Source organism: Hyperolius riggenbachi, chromosome 12 (assembly GCF_040937935.1).
Source record: "Hyperolius riggenbachi isolate aHypRig1 chromosome 12, aHypRig1.pri, whole genome shotgun sequence".
NCBI lineage: Eukaryota > Metazoa > Chordata > Amphibia > Anura > Hyperoliidae > Hyperolius > Hyperolius riggenbachi.
Window position 1 is genome coordinate 155,453,000 of NC_090657.1, and position 20,404 is coordinate 155,473,403.

The 20,404-nt window shown below is 41.8% G+C and overlaps 1 protein-coding gene across 3 annotated transcripts in view; it reads right to left on the reverse strand.

Annotated features, from left to right (window-relative positions):
• ST6GALNAC2 (ST6 N-acetylgalactosaminide alpha-2,6-sialyltransferase 2) overlaps window positions 1-20,404 on the reverse strand; it is a 230,125-nt gene that overhangs the window by 86,271 nt on the left and 123,450 nt on the right. For all 3 annotated transcript variants that reach the window (XM_068264437.1, XM_068264435.1, XM_068264436.1), the window contains one exon: window positions 4,742-4,831. In XM_068264437.1, the coding sequence (XP_068120538.1) occupies window positions 4,742-4,831 (90 nt within the window). The remainder of the gene's footprint in view (window positions 1-4,741; window positions 4,832-20,404) is intronic.

Genomic DNA, 20,404 nt, shown 5'->3' on the forward strand with positions numbered 1-20,404 from the left:
ACTGCCTTGTTTGCAGATGATATTCTGCTTTTTATGTCCCACCCAAAATTAAGTGTTCAAACACGTTGAAAGGTTTGGATGCTTTTCAAGTCTTAAAGGAATACTATCGATACCCAAGTGTTCTAAAATGACAATGTACAAATAATGTCTAAGTAGCTGTGTAAACCTTTTCCTATTTTTCATGTTAAATATCAGAGGCAAAAGCTGTAATTTATTGAGGGTAGGATTTAGCTATATTGGGACAAATCAATTGCAGAAGGGGTGTCTGCTTCAATGCTCAGCCAGAGGTGCATATCGGACTACAGAAAGCAAATATCAAACATATCAAACTCTGAAAGCAAAAACCGTATGAAAATGCTGTGACAATTAGTTACATTTCCTCTGCTCTCTTCAGACACTTCAGTCAGAAACAGAGCCCCTAACAGCTGCAGCTCCTGTGTCCTGTCTATCTCTGTCACACACACAGCTACACATAGAGTTAACTGATCAAGTGTGAGGGGAATTTCCCCTCTCCTCATGGCTCAGTCAGCCGTCAGTTTTGGCGTCAGTAAAGTTTGAAAGTATTTTGATAACGGTAAACAAAGAAGTTGCTACTAAAATGTGCACACCAGTACTTAGCAGCACTTCCCAAACAATTCCTGTGTCAATTGAAAAAAAATATGTGAATCGATAGTATGCCTTTAAGCTAAATGGATCTAAAAGTGAATTACTGTCTTACAAAAGAGGAGGCCTTAACTGACCCACAGGAATGGCACGCTTTGGTCATCAAATTATTCACTCACGACTGTCACACAAATCAGATCAGGAACTGAGTATGGTAAGTGGAAAGACCTCCCTATATTGCTGGTGGGAATGTGTCCTGCTAAAATTAAGTTTTGCTTGATGACTCTATCCACTACAAGTTGTGAAATTGAATAAGGCTTTTCATGGGTCTGTATAAAGGGAACTTCCTTGACAACTTCTATAAATGTACATGTGCTAATGAGGCGTTGCACCCCTGGCATTAGTACTGATAAAATCGCACCACTTGCGCACGGTAACTTTAACTCCGTTTAGTGCATGAGGGTCCTGGTGATAAACTTAAAGCAAACCTAAAGCAAAAATAAACTGAGACACTTTTTTTTTTTTTTCTACTGAGATTTTTTTCATCTTCTCTTTAAAATAATTTTTCATCTCTTTGCAATTAATAAAGTACCAAATAGTCAGTGAAAAGGTACTATGAAAATTATTTTAACCACTTGAGGACCCACCCTTTACCCCCCCTTAACGACCAGCGCTGTTGTAGCTGATCTGTGCTGGGTGGGCTCTGCAGCCCCCAGCACAGATCAGCGTGCAGGCAGAGCGACCAGATCGCCCCCCTTTTTTCCCCACTAGGGGGATGATGTGCTGGGGGGGTCTGATCGCTCCTGCCTGCGGGTGTTGCGGGGGGGGGGGCACCTCAAAGCCCCCCTCCGCGGCGAAATCCTCCCCCTCCCTCTCCTACCTGTTCCCCCCTGGAGATCTGGGCTGCACAGGACGCTATCCGTCCTGTGCAGCCAGTGACGGGACGTCCCCTGTCACATGGCGGCGATCCCCGGCCGCTGATTGGCCGGGGATCGCCGATCTGCCTTACGGCGCTGCTGCACAGCAGCGCCGTACAAATGTAAACAAAGCGGATTATTTCCGCTTGTGTTTACATTTAGCCTGCGAGCCGCCATCGGCGGCCCGCAGGCTATTCACGGAGCCCCCCGCCGTGAATTGACAGGAATCAGCCGCTCGCACGAGCGGCTGCTTCCTGATTAATCAGCCTGCAGCTGGCGACGCAATACTGCGTCGCTGGTCCTGCAGCTGCCACTTTGCCGACGCGCGTTATGAGTGCGCGGTCGGCAAGTGGTTAAGTATATTCTTGCTTGCTGGTGGTTTAAAGTGCATTTTATTGACAAGTTGTGAAAATATCACCTAGGAGTAAACTCAGAAGAAAAAGTTAATGGCATAACAGCCAAGGGGCCAATATATGCAATTCTCTTTTTCACCTGAGTTTTCTCCTAGGAGATCATTTTTCATCTTCAATTTTAAATAACTTTCCTGCACTTTTCAACGAAAGTACCAAAAATTAGGTGAATAAGTACTATCAAAATTATTTTGAGAATTTTCTTGTTTCCAGGTGGCTTAAAAGACATCTTATTGACTTGTATATACTCGACTATAAGTATAGAAATTTAGGTCTGATTCACTTTATAAAAGTATAGGGGTCGACTTATACACGAGACACGGGCAACACTGAGTAATGTGTATACTAATAGTGACATTCCCATTTGCAGCAATGTACCCTGCGCATGCCCGTTTCTAGCCCCGTGCGGGGCGTGCCACTGCCCGGGGCGCTGTTGGGAGGGGGGCGCTGTAATGGAGGGGGGAAGCACCGTAGCCGCGGGGAGGGCAACCCGACCTCTCCCTCCCTCTCCCGGGCCGCCCTCCGTGCTCCCCCTCAGATGTATAGTGAGCAGCAGCCAGGGAGGGAGAGCTGTATACAACATACCTCCCTGGGTCCAAGCGCTGCTCTCTCGCCGCCGGTCTTCTTCTCTCTGCATACACGCTTATACACACGCTGCTTCCTGTTTAGCCGGAAGCAGCGTATGTATATGCGTGTAGGCAGATGGGAGAAGACCGGCGACGAGAGAGCAGCACTTGGAGCCAGGGAGGTATGTTGTATACAGCGCTCCCTCCCTGGCTGCTGCTGCTCACTATACATCTGAGGGGGGAGCACGGAGGGCGGCTCGGGAGAGGTCGGGTTGCCCTCCCCGCGGCTACGGTGCTTCCCCCCTCCATTATGGTGGACAGCTACCTATCTAACCTATACTGGGGGGCACTTACCTAATCTAACCTACACTGGGGGGCAACTACCTATCTAACCTATACTGGGGGGCACTTACCTAATCTAACCTACACTGTGGGGCAGCTACCTAATCTAACCTTTACTGGGGGGCACTTACCTAATCTAACCTACACTGGGGGGCACCTACCTATCTAACCTATACTGGGGGGCGCCTACCTAATCTAACCTACACTGGGGGGCAGCTACCTATCTAACCTACACTGGGGGGCAGCTACCTATCTAACCTATACTGGGGGGCACCTGTCTAATCTAGCCTATACTGGAAGGGGGGGCAGCTACCTAATCTAACCTATACTGGGGGGCAGCTACCTATCTAACCTATACTGGGGGGGCAGCTACTTATCTAACCTATACTGGGGGCACTTATCTAACCTGTATTGGGGGAACCTACCTACCTAGCTAGCCTATACAGGTGACAACTATACTGGCTACCTATATTGGAGACACCTACCTAAATGACCTATACTGGGGGCACCTACCTATCTAACCTATGCTGGGGGCAACTATTCTGGCTACCTATATTAGAGGCACCCACCTAGCTAACCTGTACTGGGGCACCTACCTATCTAACTTATACCGGGGGCGCCTGCCTATCTAACCTATACTGGGGGCAACTAAACTGGCTACCTATACTGGAGGCACCTACCTGGCTAACCTATAGCGGGGGCAACTATACTGGCTCACCTATGCCTGGCTACCTATACTAGGGTACCTATTCTTGGCTACCTATACTGGGGGGACCTATACTAAGTGAAACTAGACCTGGCTAACATATACTGCGGGCACCCATATCTTGCTCCGGGGGGGGGGGGGTGCAATTTTTACACCCTCACCCTGGGTGCATTTTAGCCTAGAAACTGCACTGACCCTGCGGTAAGTGACACTTTGAGGAAAGGAAATGCCGAGAAAACACAGGTCTGAAAGTCCTGGTCACAACAATTAACAAGGAAAGGCGCAGGGGGAAATACTGGGCTGCAGAAAGGGGAATGAATCGTTACTGCACTTGGGGGCCTGGAGGAGGTATTGGCTGCACTTAAGGGACAGGAGGGGTCAATGGCTGCAATACTGTAGGCAGTGCTGTCAATAACCCCTCCTGGGCCCCAAGTGCAACCATTAACTTTGCTGGGTAGACTTATACTTGAGTCAATAATACAAAATTCCAGCTTAAGAGGGTTGAATATTGGAGTCGACTTATAAACAAGGTCGACTTGTATTCGAGTATATACGGTAGTTTAAAAATATCACCTCAGAGAAAACCATGGAGAAAAAGTGAATTGCATATGGGCCAATGAGTTGTATTTGTAGTACAGCTAAGAAATAGAACATTAGAAGCAAAGAAAAGTCTAATTGTTTTCTATTGTTCTATTCATTATCCATATTACACATACAATGCATTGGGTTCAAGGTTTGCTTTTATGCTGGGGATACACAGTACATTTCTGTACCGTGTATTGAGCCGCTGATGCTCCCAGCTGATAATTTCCGTCAGGTCCGATGACCCGCCGGATCGATACCCTGCTCGATCCCCGCAGGCAGACAATAGTGGGGAGTCGAGTGGAAGATAAGGAAGCACCCGTGGGGACGAGCGGGAATCGATCCGGACGGCGGCGGGGACGCGGCGGGAGTCGATCCGGCGGCTAATTGAGCCGCAAGGTCGACACATGTATGCCCAGCATTAGGGAGGCTGAATTCTTAAAATTAAAGATAAACTCTACCAGACAAAGAACAAAAATAAACATGCTACAGTGTGCATTCCTAAAACCTACGCGTTTTAGACTTGACATGGTAAATGTCCATGTTAAAAGAAGTGCATGGTGATTTATTTCATATTTGAAATCTGTATAGAAGAGCTGAAAGAAAGTGACATACCTAGCAAATTCCCCATCAGGTTTCTGTATCGAATCATCAGAGAATTTAATTCTTTCACGAATCAGCCAATCCTGTGTATGGATTCCATGCCTGTAAAATAAAGGCTTGTTAAAGTGACTGTACGGTGTGCTCTAAGAAGTACAAACTAATAAGTATTCTTACAGGACCACTATCATGAAAAAGTATAACATTTAAAATCAGCAAGGAGAACGCCAGCGCATACCACTAAGGCTGCATCTGAAATGACCACCAGCTCAGTGTGCAGCACCTAAATAGATTTTCTGCACACTTCACATTCAATTCAGATGCAAATCATATGCAAATCTGCTACTACTTATCATGCAAACAGGAATCTCATGATGCATGATAAGTAGTAGCAGATTTGCATATGATTTGCATCTGAATTGAATGCGAAGTGTGCAGAAAATCTATTTAGGTGCTGCACACTGAGCTGGTGGTCATTTCAGATGCAGCCTTAGAGCTATGCGCTGGCGTTCTCCTCGCTGTTCAACAAAATGTAAGTTACACAATTTTTTTGCTTAGCTGCTCCCAATGTTTTAAATTTAGGTTAGGTCACTTGCCCGGAGGTTTGCCTCACCGTGGCACAAGTGTCTAGTATAATATACTTTGTATGCAAACCATATTGGAAGCTAAAGTTCCACCTAGTTTAATAAATGTTAGCACTTGTCTTGGATGCAGGGCATGCATTTTTCAGTCTGGCAGAGGCGGTGTATGCCTGTGCGATTAACCATTCAATTGCAACATGTGTTTATGGATGCTCAGCCTTTCCCCCCACCTTTTCTTAACTTTATAACATTTAAAATGTATGTGTACAGTATGTATAAAATTGTTCCACAGTAAATTGCGATATAATAGACTTTTTTATTTTTTTTTCACTTACGACGCTGTCAGTTACAATAGCTTGTAAAGCTCTGAAAATTTGCCAGGTTTTTGACTAATCTATTTCCTCACAGGAAGTTTTCAGGGTGTTCATTATTTTCAAAAGCACATATTGAATGGCAGTTGCTCAGTTTAACTGCCAAACAAGTATGGAAGCTGTCTGACATATTTGTGTAGATCCGTTCCACGGAATGCGTTTGTAAAGAATAATGCGTATACTGAGAATCTCCCAGGAGAAGATGGACTAGTCCAAAACCTGTCAGATTTGTCACATTTCTGCTTATTGTAAGCGACAGCAACAAAGAAGAAAAGTAATTAATGGTGTGAAATGTACTTCTTACACACAAGTATTTTTTAAATTTAATTTTTTTTTTTTTTGCTATAGTGGACATTTAAAGAAAACATAGGATGAGGAGGCAGGGAGGGGGTAAAATTTGGATACTTGGGCGGTGGGAAATTTTTGCATGGTCCAGAATCTTCCTATATCCTCTTCTAGCCCATGGTTCCTTTCCAGGAACTTCTCCTTCTTGTGGCCACCCTCTGTCCATGTACCAGTACATCTATACTGGGCGTGCAAGAGTAAGATTTGCGCATACCCAATAGAATGAAGTGCTTTTTCACAGAAAAAAATACATGCATGAGCAGCTTCATTCTACTGGGCATGCTTGGACCTTACTCAGGCATGCCTAGTACGGATGTGCTTGTACATAGTGGGAGCGAGGCTAAAGTCTTCCCAAATATGTTTAGAAGGGACCCAGTTCTGGAACAGTGGGCTGCAAAAGGATTGGGGAACCCTCTAGACTCAGTGGGTGGCTTCTCACTAGTGAGGTTGGTATCTAATTCTTTTTTTTTTTTTTTTAGTTCTCTGCTTCGATGCATTTTAAGTAGGGCTGCTCATCAATATTAGCAAGATACTCATGGGTGTCTTTGTATGACAATACAGTGTATTACATTTTTTAAATATGGTTCAACTACCTATTGGGAAAATCTAAACTTGCCCTTTCACCCATACTTTAATTTTCACCAACAGGAAACTACTTTTATCAGAATTATGCTGGGAAAATGTGCATTCGGAGATGCACTGACAGGACCGAAGTATAATGACGTATCTGCATACCTGGCGTATAATTTCATGCTGGTAGCTATAGATTTAACACTTCCCTTTCTAACCTCCTCACTGCAAACTCTGATTGCAGAATCTGATCATGGTAATTCATGCTCTGTGTAGGACGATCTCTAAAGATGCTTACACATGTGAAAAATGGCCAGTGCTCAGTTCTTCTTCTATCTGGCACTAGAGAGTTTAACCTCCCTGGTGGTATGATTACTTTCAGATTTTGTCTAAAAATGGTGCAACTTTTTCACAAGCCATTAGACCCTAAAAATCGTATCGCTAGATTGATGTGCGGAAACCCTGCACATTACACACCTCTCATGGATCCAGTTCGGGGTTAATGTTCTGAGCTGCGGATTTCCATCCCAAGTCTGGCTCTGGGTTACTGCTAACAAGGTTAATGGTGAGGATGGAGCTAGTGGTTGGGATAAGTGTTATTTTAAGAGTTTTGCTTTTACGTGGTAGAGGAAAAAAGACAGTTAAGGTGCCCATGCATGTAGCGATTTTGGCAGCCGACCTACCAAGAGACAGAACTCTCTCTGATTGAATCTGATCAGAGAAGGATGTGTTGGCTGCCATAAACGACAGGCCGATTTCTAATCGATTTCAGCATTAAACCTTTCGGGAATTGGCACAGATTTTTTATCCAAAACGATAATGGAATGGTCGGTTGGCTGCCAAGTCGTCGTTTGGGAGGGCAGGGTTAGGCTGTAAAAGGATGAAGGCAATAAGTACACCACAAAGCCAGTAGAGTATCGGTAAGGGTACGCTTGCCAATACTCTATTCTTCTAATTTGGTACACGCATTAACCACTTCAGGACCAGAGCAATTTTCACGTCAGCGCTGCTCCCATTCATTCACCCATTACTTTATTACTACTTATCACACCTAAATGATCTATATATTGTTTTTTTTCTAGGACAAATTAGGCTTTTAGTGTGTGATGGTATTTTTTTTTTTATTTTTTTTTTAGTAATTACCTTATTTTCTATGCATTATAAAGGGAAAATAAGGGAAAAAATTGAAAAAACACACTTCTCCATTTACATCCAGTATAACTTTATAATAAACAATGCTAAGTATAAGTTAAACCCACTAATTGTATTTGCTCATCCATCCTGATTACATTTAGATTATGTTCCTAGTACAATGTATGGTGACATTATTGTATTTGGAAATAAAGGTGTCTTTTTTTCTGTTTTTGCTTCCTCGTACATTATCGATGATTCCAATACCTTATTTTCAAAATAGTAATATACCCTCATGGCATACATATTTAAAAAGCCAAGTTCCGAAGGTGACAATATGTTTTTTCTTTTATATTCTGTAACTTTGTTTTAATTTTACAAGTCTTTTATTTTAGTACAGAATATGCAAAAATTGAATTGTTTTTGATTCAGTTTGCGACTAAAAAGAATACACAAGACATGGGCCTCATCCCTAAAATGTATTCAACTATCTAGCACAGTTAAAATGTTACATCATATGTTCCCCAAATGAATATGTCCTCCCCCCCCCCCATATGAATATGCTGAGAATCTCCCAGGAGAAGATGGACTAGTCCAAAACCTGACAGATTTGTCACATGTTTTTTCTGCTTATTGTAAGTGACAGCAACAAAGAAGAAAACTAATTTAATTGTGTGTTTGGCTGTGGGAGAAATCTACTTCTTACACACAATTATTATTTTTATTATTTTTTTTTTTTGCTATAGTGGACATTTAAAGAAAACATAGGATGAGGAGGCAGGGAGGGGGTAAACTTTGGATACTTGGGTGGTGGGAAGTTTTTGGATGGTCCAGAAGCTTCCTAGATCCTCTTCTAGCCCATGGTTCCTTCCCAGGAGCTTCTCCTTCTTGTGGCCACCCTCTGTCCATGTAACAGTACATCTATATGGGGCATGCAAGAGTAAGATTCGCGCATACCCAATAGAATGAAGTGCTTTTGCACACAGAAAAAAAAAATACATGCATGAGCAACTTCATTCTACTGGGCATGCCTGGACCTTACTCAGGCATGCCTAGTACGGATGTGCTTGTACATGGTGGGAGCGAGGCTAAGCTCTTCCCGAATATGTTTAGAAGGGACCCAGTTCTGGAAGTGGGCTGCAAAAGGATTGGGGAACCCTCTAGACTCAGTAGCTTTACACTAGTGAGGTTGGTATCTATTTCATTTTTTTTCTGCCTAGATGCATTTTAAGTAGGGCTGCTCATCAATATTAGCAGGATACTCATGGGTGTCTTTGTATGAAAATACAGTGTTAGTACACTACATTTTTTAAATATGGTTCAACTACCTATTGGTGAAAATTAAAGTATGGGTGAAAGGGCAAGTTTAGATTTTCCCAACAGGAAACTACTGTGTTTATTTATTATTTATTTATTGTATTTATAAAGCGCCAACATATTACGCAGCGCTGATTCAGAATTACGCTTGGAAAATGTGCATTCGGAGATGCACTGACAAGACTGAGGTATAATGACGTATCTGCATACCTGGCATACAATTTCATGCTGGTAGCTATATATTTAACACTTCCCTTTCTAACCTCCTCACTGCAAACTCTGATTGCAGAATCTGATCATGGTGATTAATGCTCTGTGTAGGAAGATCTCTAAAGATGCTTACACATGCGCAAAATGGGCAGTGCTCAGTTCTTCTTCCATCTGGCACAAGGGAGTTTAACCTCCCTGGCGGTATGATTACTTTCAGATTTTTGTCTAAAAGTGGTGCAACTTTGTCATAAGCTATTAGACCCTAAAAATCATACTGCTAGATTGATATGCGGAAACCCTGCACATTACACACCTCTCATGGATGTTCTGAGCTGCGGATTTCCATCCCAAGCCTTGCTCTGGGTTACTGCTAATAAGGTTAAAGGTTAGGATAGAGCTAGTGGTTGGGATAGGTGTTATTTTAAGAGTTTTGCTTTTATGTGGTAGAGGAAAAAATACAGTTAAGGTGCCCATGCATGTAGCAATTTTGGCAGCCGACCTACCAAGAGACAGAACTCTCTCTGATCGAATCTGATCAGAGAAGGATCTGTTGGCTGCCATAAACGACAGGCCGATTTCTTATCGATTTCAGCATGAAATCTTTCGGGAATCGGCCTAGTGATGTCGCCTGTGCTGTGACATCACACATGCGCCAACGTATAATACATCGGCAACCTCATGGGGTGCGTTTGCATGAGGAAGAGGACAGAAACAGCGCTGGACACCAACAGGTAAAGTATTCATGGACAGGGGTGTGGTACATTTTGCACTAGGGGGAGCAGCGCCAGAGGTTCCATCCCACTTGTCCCGATATTGCACGCCATTACTGTCGTACGACAGATTGAGCTTCGTCTGCCTGAGATTTTGCAGCATGTTCGGTCGGTACATGAGCCTGAAATTGGTTGCATCGTCAATCGGGCAAGCTCTTAGTGGCACAGATTTTTACCCAAAACGATAATGGAATGGTCGGTTGGCTGCCAAGTCGTCGTTTAGGAGGGCAGGGTTAAGGCCCATACACACGTTTGTTTTTTACGAACGACGGGTCGTTTGAACGTCCCGTCATTCAGTCGTTCGCCCGCTAAATCGGGCGTGTGTACAGACTGTCGTTCGCGTGATAAGAGTTTGAGCGATCCGCCAGGCGGATCGCTCAAACTCGCTCTTATCACATGAACGACAGCTTGTACACACGCCCGATTTAGCGGGCGAACGACTGAACGACGGGTCGTTCAAACGACCCGTCGTTCGCAAAAAACGGACGTGTGTATGGGCCTTTTGGCTGTAAAAGGATGATGGCAATAAGTACACCACAAAGCCAGTATCGGTAAGGGTACACTTGCCAATACTCTATTCTTCTTATTTGGTACACGCATTAACCACTTTAGGACCAGAGCAATTTTCACATATCAGCACTGCTCCCATTCATTCACCAATAACTTTATTACTACTTATCACACCTAAATAATCTCTATATTGTTTTTTTTCAGGACAAATAGTTTAGTGTGTGGTGGGGTTTTTTTTGGTTTTTTTTTTAGTAATTACCTTATTTTCTATGCATTTTAAAGGGAAAAAGTTGAAAAAACACACTTTCTCCATTTACATCCAGTATAACTTTACAATAAACAATGCTAAGTATAAGTTAAACCCACTAATTGTATTTGCTCATCCATCCTGATTACATTTAGATTATGTTCCTAGTACAATGTATGGTGACATTATTGTATTTGGAAATAAAGGTGTCTTTTTTTCTGTTTTTGCTTCCTCGTACGTTATCGATGATTCCAATACCTTATTTTCAAAATAGTAATATACCCTCATGGCATACATATTTAAAAAGCCAAGTTCCGAAGGTAACAATATGTTTTTTCTTTTATATTCTTTAACTTTGTTTTAATTTTACAAGTCTTTTATTTTAGTACAGAATATGCAAAAATTGAATTGCTTTTGATTCAGTTTGCAACTAAAAACAATACACAAGACATGGGCCTCATCCCTAAAATGTATTCTACTATCTAGCACAGTTAAAATGTTACATCATATGTCCCCCCATATGAATATGTCCCCCCCCCCCCCATATGAATATGCTGAGAATCTCACAGGAGAAGATGGACTAGTCCAAAACCTGACAGATTTGTCACAATTTATTTCTGCTTATTGTAAGTGACAGCAACAAAGAAGAAAACTAATTTAATTGTGTGTTTGGCTGTGGGAGAAATCTACTTCTTACACACAATTATTATTATTATTTTTTTTGCTATAGTGGACATTTAAAGAAAACATAGGATGAGGAGGCAGGGAGGGGGTAAACTTTGGATACTTGGGTGGTGGGAAGTTTTTGGATGGTCCAGAAGCTTCCTAGATCCTCTTCTAGCCCATGGTTTCTTCCCAAGAACTTCTCCTTTTGGCCACCCTCTGTCCATATAACAGTACATCTATACTGGGAATGCAAGAGTAAGATTTGCGCATACCCAATAGATTGAAGTGCTTTTGCACACAGAAAAAAAAAATACATGCATGAGCAGCTTCATTCTACTGGGCAAGCTTGGACCTTACTCAGGCATGCTTAGTACGGATGTGCTTGTACATGGTGGGAGTGAGGCTAAGCTCTTCCCGAATATGTTTAGAAGGGACCCAGTTCTGGAAGTGGGTTGCAAAAGGATTGGGGAACCCTCTAGACTTAGTGGCTTCTCACTAGTGAGGTTGGTATCTATTTCATTTTTTCCTTTTTTTTTTTTTTTTTTTTTTAGTTCTCTGCTTCGATGCATTTTAAGTAGGGCTGCTGATCAATATTAGCAAGATACTCATGGGTGTCTTTGTATGAAAATACAGTGTTAGTACATTACATTTTTTAAATATGGTTCAACTACCTATTGGGAAAATCTAAACTTGCCCTTTCACCCATACTTTAATTTTCACCAACAGGAAACTACTTTTATCAGAATTACGCTGGGAAAATGTGCATTCGGAGATGCACTGACAGGACTGAGGTATAATGACGTATCTGCATACCTGGCATATAATTTCATGCTGGTAGCTATATATTTAACACTTCCCTTTCCAACCTCCTCACTGCAAACTCTTGATTGCAGAATCTGATCATGGTGATTAATGCTCTGTGTAGGAAGATCTCTAAAGAGGCTTACGCATGTGAAAAATGCCCAGTGCTCAGTTCTTCTTCTTCTATCTGGCACTAGAGAGTTTAACCTCCCTGGCGGTATGATTACTTTCAGATTTTGTCTAAAAACGGTGCAACTTTTTCACAAGCTATTACACTCTAAAAATCATACCGCTAGATTGATGTGCGGAAACACTGCACATTACACACCTCTCATGGATCCAGTTCGGGGTTAATGTTCTGAGCTGCGGATTTCCATCCCAAGCCTTGCTCTGGGTTACTGCTAACAAGGTAATGGTGAGGATATAGCTAGTGGTTGGGATAAGTGTTATTTTAAGAGTTTTGCTTTTACGTGGTAGAATAAAAAAGACAGTTAAGGTGCCCACGATTTTGGCAGCCGACTTGCCAAGAGACAGAACTCTCTCTGATCGAATCTGATCAGAGAAGGATCTGTTAGCTGCCATAAACAGGCCGATTTCTAATCGATTTCAGCATGAAATCTTTCGGGAATCGGCCTAGTGATGTCGCCTGTGTTGTGACATTACACATGCGCCGTGTAATGCATCGGCAACCTCATGGGGTGCGTTTGCATGAGGAAGAGGACAGAAACAGCGCTGGACACCAACTGGTAAAGTATTCATGGACGGGGGTGTGGGTGTGGCACATTTTGCACTAGGGAGAGCAGCGCCAGAGGTTCCATCCCACTTGTCCCGATATTGCACGCCATTACAGTCGCACGACAGATTGAGCTTTGTCTGCCTGAGATTTTGCAGCATGTTCTGTCGATACATGGGCCCGAAATTGGTTGAATCGTCAATCGGGCAAGCTCTTAGTGGCACAGATTTTTATCCAAAACGATAATGGAATGGTCGGTTGGCTGCCAAGTCGTCGTTTGGGGGGGCAGGGTTAGGCTGTAAAAGGATGAAGGCAATAAGTACACCACAAAGCCAGTAGAGTATCGGTAAGGGTACGCTTGCCAATACTCTATTCTTCTAATTTGGTACACGCATTAACCTCTTCAGGACAAGAGCAATTTTCACATATCAGCGCTGCTCCCATTCATTCACCAATAACTTTATTACTACTTATCACACCTAAATGATCTATATATTGTTTTTTTCAGGAAAAATTAGGCTGTTAGTGTGTGATTTTTATTTTTATTTTTTTTAGTAATTACCTTATTTTCTATGCATTTTAAAGGGAAAATAAGGGGAAAATGTAAAAACACAGTATTTCTCCATTTACATCCAGTATAACTCGTACACTATCGATGATTCCAATACCTTATTTTCAAAAATAGTAATATACCCTCATGGCATACATATTTAAAAAGCCAAGTTCCGAAGGTAACAATATGTTTTTTCTTTTATATTCTGTAACTTTGTTTTAATTTTACAAGTCTTTTATTTTAGTACAGAATATGCAAAAATGTAATTGCTTTTGATTCAGTTTGTGACTAAAAAGAATACACAAGACATGGGCCTCATCCCTAAAACTCCCTAAACTTTATTCTACTATCTATCACAGTTAAAATGTTACCCCATATGTCTCTTATAGTTTTCATACAACTTTCCCAGGTTTGATCACAGTTTTGAAAATTACTTTTTATGTTTTTATTGAGTTTGTCCCTATTTATTTTTTATGTGACGTGGATCCAAGCTTTAAGACACACCAAAATGTATTCTACAACTCGTCACGGTTAAAATGATACCAAATGTGCCACATTTAGTAACAAACTGGTAGTGCACTCTCCACAAATATAAGGTCAGTATATACCGTATACGTCCTGTTGTCATGAAGGGTTTAAAGGGGTTCTGTGGGGGCTGCTGCTGATAAAAACAGACACTTATCTTGGGCTTTTATCAGCCCCCTGTAGCTGTCGTGTCCCACGCGGTCCTCCTCCGATCTGCCATTCCTCGGCACCGGGCTATTATTCGCCTAACACAGACGAATAATGCGCGCTCCCGTTCGCGTCATCTGTGCAGTAAGCTTCCAATGACGCGGGGATGAGAGGAGATCGCGATTGGAGCCTCTCTAGCGGACAGCCAAGCATGGAGGTGGGAGATGGGCAGAGCTAGGGGGGGGGGACCTACAATCCTGAAGTGGTTAAGGTACCACACCTAATTCGATTAATGTTCTTACTCAGTTCCTTACTAACTCCTGATTGATTGAATGAGCTGATGATCTCTTTTAATAAACTTGATTGCCAACTACAATCAATATTGTAGTATGTATAGTATGTATATCCCATATGGAAACAAAATGTCTAGGAATAAAAAAAGGCCTCTATGGATGAATAGAAAGGTTAGGGATAAAATGAAGAGGAAAAAGAATGCCTATAAGGTCCTAAAACAGGAGGGGACAGAGGCTGCACTAAGCAATTATAAGGAGTGCAATAAAAATTGTAAAAAAGAAATTAGGCAGCCAAAGATTGAAGCTGAAAAACAAATCGCTAGGGATATCAAATCTAACCCAAAAAAGTTTTACAAGTACATTAACTCTAAAAAAAGAAAGGTTGACTGTATAGGATTCCTAAAGGATGAGGGGGGGGAACTCAATGGTGGATGACCAAGGTAAGGCAGAGTTATTAAATGCTTTCTTTGCTTCTGTCTTCACAAAAGAAACAGCACTGTTGCAAATTACAGAGGCAGAAGAGTCTCAATCTTCTAACTGTAATATTAAATACTTAACGCAGGAAGAAGTGAAAGCAAGACTAAATAAATTAAAAATAGACAAGGCACATGGCCCAGATGGCATGCATCCTCGGGTCCTAAGGGAATTAAGTTCAGTTATAGATAAACCCCTTTATCTTATCTTTTGTGACTCTTTCAACTGGCAGAGTCCCAGTGGATTGGCGTACAGCCCACGTTTTCCCATTATTTAAGAAGGGCAAAAAATCAGATCCAGGAAATTATAGACCTGTAAGCTTAACATCAGTTGTATGCAAACTATTTGAGGGGTTACTAAGAGATACTATACATGACTTCATACTAGAAAATAATCTTATTTCTCAGCATCAATATGGGTTTACTAAAGACAGGTCCTGTTTGACTAACATGCTCAGCTTTTATGAGGTAGTGAATGCTAATATGGATATTGGGAATGCTGTAGATGTGATATACTTGGACTTTGCAAAGGCCTTTGACACTGTTCCCCACAAAAGTCTGGTGCAAAAGTTGAGGATGCAAGGACTGGAAGAGTCTGTGTGCTTGGATAGGGAACTGGCTAATGGACAGAAAACAAAGAGTTGTGGTCAATGGATCGTACTCAAAATGGGAGACTGTTAGCAGTGAGGTCCCACAGGGGTCTATTCTGGGTCCAGTGCTCTTCAATTTATTTATTAACCTAGTAGATGCAGTAGTGAGCAATGTTGCTATTTTTGCAGATGATACAAAATTGTGCAGAATCATCAACTCTCAGGAAGATAGTGTCATATTGCAACAGGATCTGGATAGGATGGCTATATGGGCACATACATGGCAGATTAAATTCAATGTTGACAAATGTAAAGTCATGCATTTTGGACGTACTAATGGTCTAGCACCATACAAAATAAATGGGATACAGTTGGGGACATCAAACTTGGAGAAGGACTAAAGAGTGCTCCTCGACAACAAGTTAAATAATCGTACTCAATGCCAAGCAGCTGCAGCTAAAGCTAACAATTTTGGGATGCATTAAAAGGGAAATAAAAACTCGAGATGCTAGCATATTATTGCCCCTGTTTAACTCTCTAGTAAGGCCACATCTGGAATATGGAATTCAGTTCTGGGCACCACATTACAAAAAAGATATTGCAGTTTTAGAGCAGGTGCGGAGACGAGCAACAAAATTGATACGTGGGATGGAAGGTCTCACTTATCAAGAAAGGTTAGATAAACTGGGTTTATTTAGTCTAGAGAAAATACGCCTTAGAGGGGATCTAATTAACATGTATAAATACATCAGAGGGCAATATAATAGCTTGGCGGATGAGCTTTTTGTCCCTAGGCCTTCTCAAAGGACTAGAGGACATGATCTGCGCATGGAGGAAAACGTTTTAGCCATTTATTAAGGAAAGGGTTCTTTACAGTAAGAGTGATTAAGATGTGGAATGCATTGCCACAGGAAGTCGTTATGGCAAACTCTATACCTGCATTTAAAGGGGGCTTAGATGCTTTCCTTGCGTTGAAAGACATCCATGGCTACAATTACTAGGTAATGCCTAATGATGTTGATCCAGGGATTTTATCTGATTGCCATCTGGAGTCGGGAAGGAATTTTTCCCTTTTGGGGCTAATTGGACCATGCCTTGTAAGGGTTTTTTCGCCTTCCTCTGGATCAACAGGGATATGTGAGGGAGCAGGCTGGTGTTGTACTTTTATACTGGTTGAACTCGATGGACGTATGTCTTTTTTCAACCAAAATAACTATGTAACTAAAATTGAATCTCTTGCCATAGCACATGCGCATGTTTCAATATTCTATTGAACAGGGATTGATCAAGAGGTCTCAGAAACCTGTCAGACACTTATGGTGGCCACTAATGATCCAATATTTTCCATCCAATTTTACCAAATTTATGTAGTAGAAGAGTAAGGCCTCTTTCACAGTGGGACGTTGCATTTGATGCGACGTTAAGGTCGCATAATGTGCCCCTAATGCAACGCATTGTAAGACTATAACTTGGACGTTATAGTACATTCTTTAGTCCTGCGTTTGGTGCGCCGTTTTCGTCGCACAGTGATGGAACGAAAATGGCGCATGCGTTACATTTAAAAAAAACAAACTACTGAGCATGTGCAACACACACAACGCATCAGATTTATTGCTAAACGCATAGCATGCAGCACTTTCTAAATATTGCTACACATTACACACAACGCAACATGTGCACTGTGAATGTCGCACAGACTTTGTATTGCTCTGCGTTATAACATTTTGTAACGTCGCACTGTGAAAGAGGCCTAAAATGAGTGAATATAACGAATGGATACTATAGGCAGTCTCTTCTATTACATAGAAATGGTAAGATTGGATGAAAATGATTGGATCATTAGTGGCCACCATAAGTCTCTGACAGGTTTCTGAGACCGCTTGATCAATCCCGATATAATTTCAAATTTTGTTTGATCGTTTACGTACAATTATTCGTATGAACGTTTGGAAATGATCGTTTGGGAACACTAATGGACGAAAATCTCTAATCCAATCAGATTAATGAAATCCATCCAATTTTTCCTGTTAATCTGATTGTATTGGTTAGTTTTTTGTCCAATAGTGGTCTCAAATGATCATTTCCAATCGTTCATAAACAAATCTTTTGGCAAATTGTATGGTTAGTGGCCACCTTTATATGGTAAATGGAAATGTGATACATGTTGGTTCAGCAGTTTATTCGGAATAATAAATAAAATAAAACCAAATAAATGTTTTGCAAACTACATTACTGTCCTTGTGTCTGTAGGTATGTCCTCTGGTCTGGTATGTGGGAGCCACCGCCAGTGACAGGCACAAATTACAGAGGATCATTCGGTCGGCGGAGAGGATCATTAGGAGACCTCTGCCCCCACTTGACCACCTGTATAACACAAGACTGTGAGCCAGGGCACTGAGAATTGCAAGTGACCTCTCTCACCCAGGCCACTGTTTTTTCACCCCACTTCCACTGGGTCGGAGACTCCGGGCCATCACCACCAAGACCACCAGACACAAGAACTCTTTCTTCCCGATGGCCCTTAGCCTCCTGAACTCCCTTAACATTCTACCACCCTCTATTAGCGCCCTACCACCTGGCATAGGAGCGGTAGGCTTCTGCAGTGTGTTTTTTGAAAGATGAATACTGATTGTACATTTGTGTATGTCTATATTTGAGTATGAGGTATTACTGTTATAATGTTTTTCCTGCCTTTCTTTCTATGTACCGCTCCATTGTGCCAAACCCAATTCCGGGCTTGACCCAGTCATGCTTGGCGAAATAAAATGATTCTGATTCTGATCTCTACACAATACAGTGCAGCAGAATGCCTCAGTGCTTTGCAAGAGGTGGAATTTGACACGTTGAAGTTCCCACACAACAATCTACATGTTGATAACTGAGCCAACAATCTTCTTTCTGATATACCTGGAAAGCAAACTTCATTTCTTATTTGTAAACATTAAACTATAATGTATGTTTAAATAATGGGTGTTTAACTACAGTGTAACCAGGAATGCAGTCCATCAACTCAGTTTTGTCTGTTCTTGCCTGTTGGATTTGTAGATCTAACTGGAAGATAAATAGACGCCAAGGAACTGCCTGGTGATTTTTCATGAGACTTCCAGTAAAAACCAGCAGTCAAGGCAGATTGTCAACCTCAAATGACCTTCTGAATAATCACCTACATGGGAATATTAAAGTAGAATTATAGGCAAAGCAAAAGTACAGGTAGTTTCCAGTTAACGAATGAGAGAGGGACTGTAGGTTTGGTTTTTTTTTTTTTTCAAGTGTTTTTTTTTTTTATTTCCTAGGTACTTTATTGAAGAACATGAGGTGTAAACACAAAAGATTACATTTTTTCATGTTTCCCCTTCCTAATTTTTACATGACAAGTGCCACAGTTGTAAATCACCTAAAAATACATTACTTGGCTTGTCCCGGTTAAAACAATTCAATGCAGACTCTTCAATGCACAATGAAAAGGAACCTCCTTATTCCTCCCTATTTGTATTGCATCTTTATCCCTCCTCCTCCTCACCCGTAGCAATAGTACCCATTGCTCAGTTGTAGCTGTGCAATGTGTTTATGTGCTTATTCCCAAACCTGTTCCCCTAGGCATCAAGTCCCTAACCCTATGAATGACAGTTATAGAGTGTGTGTGCACCTTCAGGGCCCTTTAAAAACTAGACATAAATTACATAGTTGCATTGGTTGGCAGTTGGCTGATGGTGTAATGGTTAAGGGCTCTGCCTCTGACACAGGAGACCTGGGTTCGAATCTCGGCTCTGCCTGTTCAGTAAGCCAGCACTAATTCAGTAGGAGACCTTTGGCAAGTCTCCCTTACACTGCTACTGCCAATAGAGCGCGCCCTAGTGGCTGCAGCTCTGGCGCTTTGAGTCCGCAAGGAGAAAAGCGCAATATAAATGTTATTTGTCTTGTCTTGTCTTGTCTTGTCATTGGTTGAAAGAAGCCATCCATCCATCAAGTTCAACCAAAAATGAAAAATAAAAATCTGTAAGCAGAAAAAAAAGTGGTTACCCACTACGCGATTTTCCCAACAATTTTTCAGATAACCAGCGATTTATTTATTTTTTGAGACCTTTTTTGCAATCTCGCGACGGATGTACAGGGGTGCAATCACGCGAACGTCATTTAGCGGTGCACAACGATAATGACTGCTGTGGCAGATCGGATATTTAAGATCCCAGATGACTCCATGCAAAGTACCGTGATCACTTGACTTCCTGTGCGCGCCCATCGTGTAACATCGCATGACATCACGTGCACCCGCCAGCAGGTAGGTGCACCGGGGAACACTCGTTGTCAAGCAACGTTGCTGGATCCATCTTCCTGCGTCACTACGGTGAGTTTTTAGCTTTGGTAACTATTAGAGGAAAATAGACATAACTGCCTGACATCCTTCTCATGATAGGATTCCTTTAAAAAGCAAGGCTCTAATCAAAAGACAAATCTTTAACACTACCCAACCAAATTTGCATACCAATGGTCACTAGGATGGCAAATATCAAGGGCGTAATATTTACACAATGCCAGCATTTGTTCTCACCACCCTGTTAGCTAACAGGCTAGGACATTTTTCTTTTTCAGTTGAATCTAAAGGGATTCTTTTAAATCTTGCCCTGCAGTTCCGGCTCCCTGAAACCACTGTTCACGACATCGTTGTTGTAGAAATGAGTCACATCCACATGGTGGATTGTAAATATATAATTATTTACAGCAATGCTCTAACATGACTTTTATATATGAAATGATGTTAACAGATGGAAAGAAAATAAAAACTAATAGAAAACAGTCGATAAGGGCATATGATATCTTCTCTGCTTGCTGCTACATAATCAACCC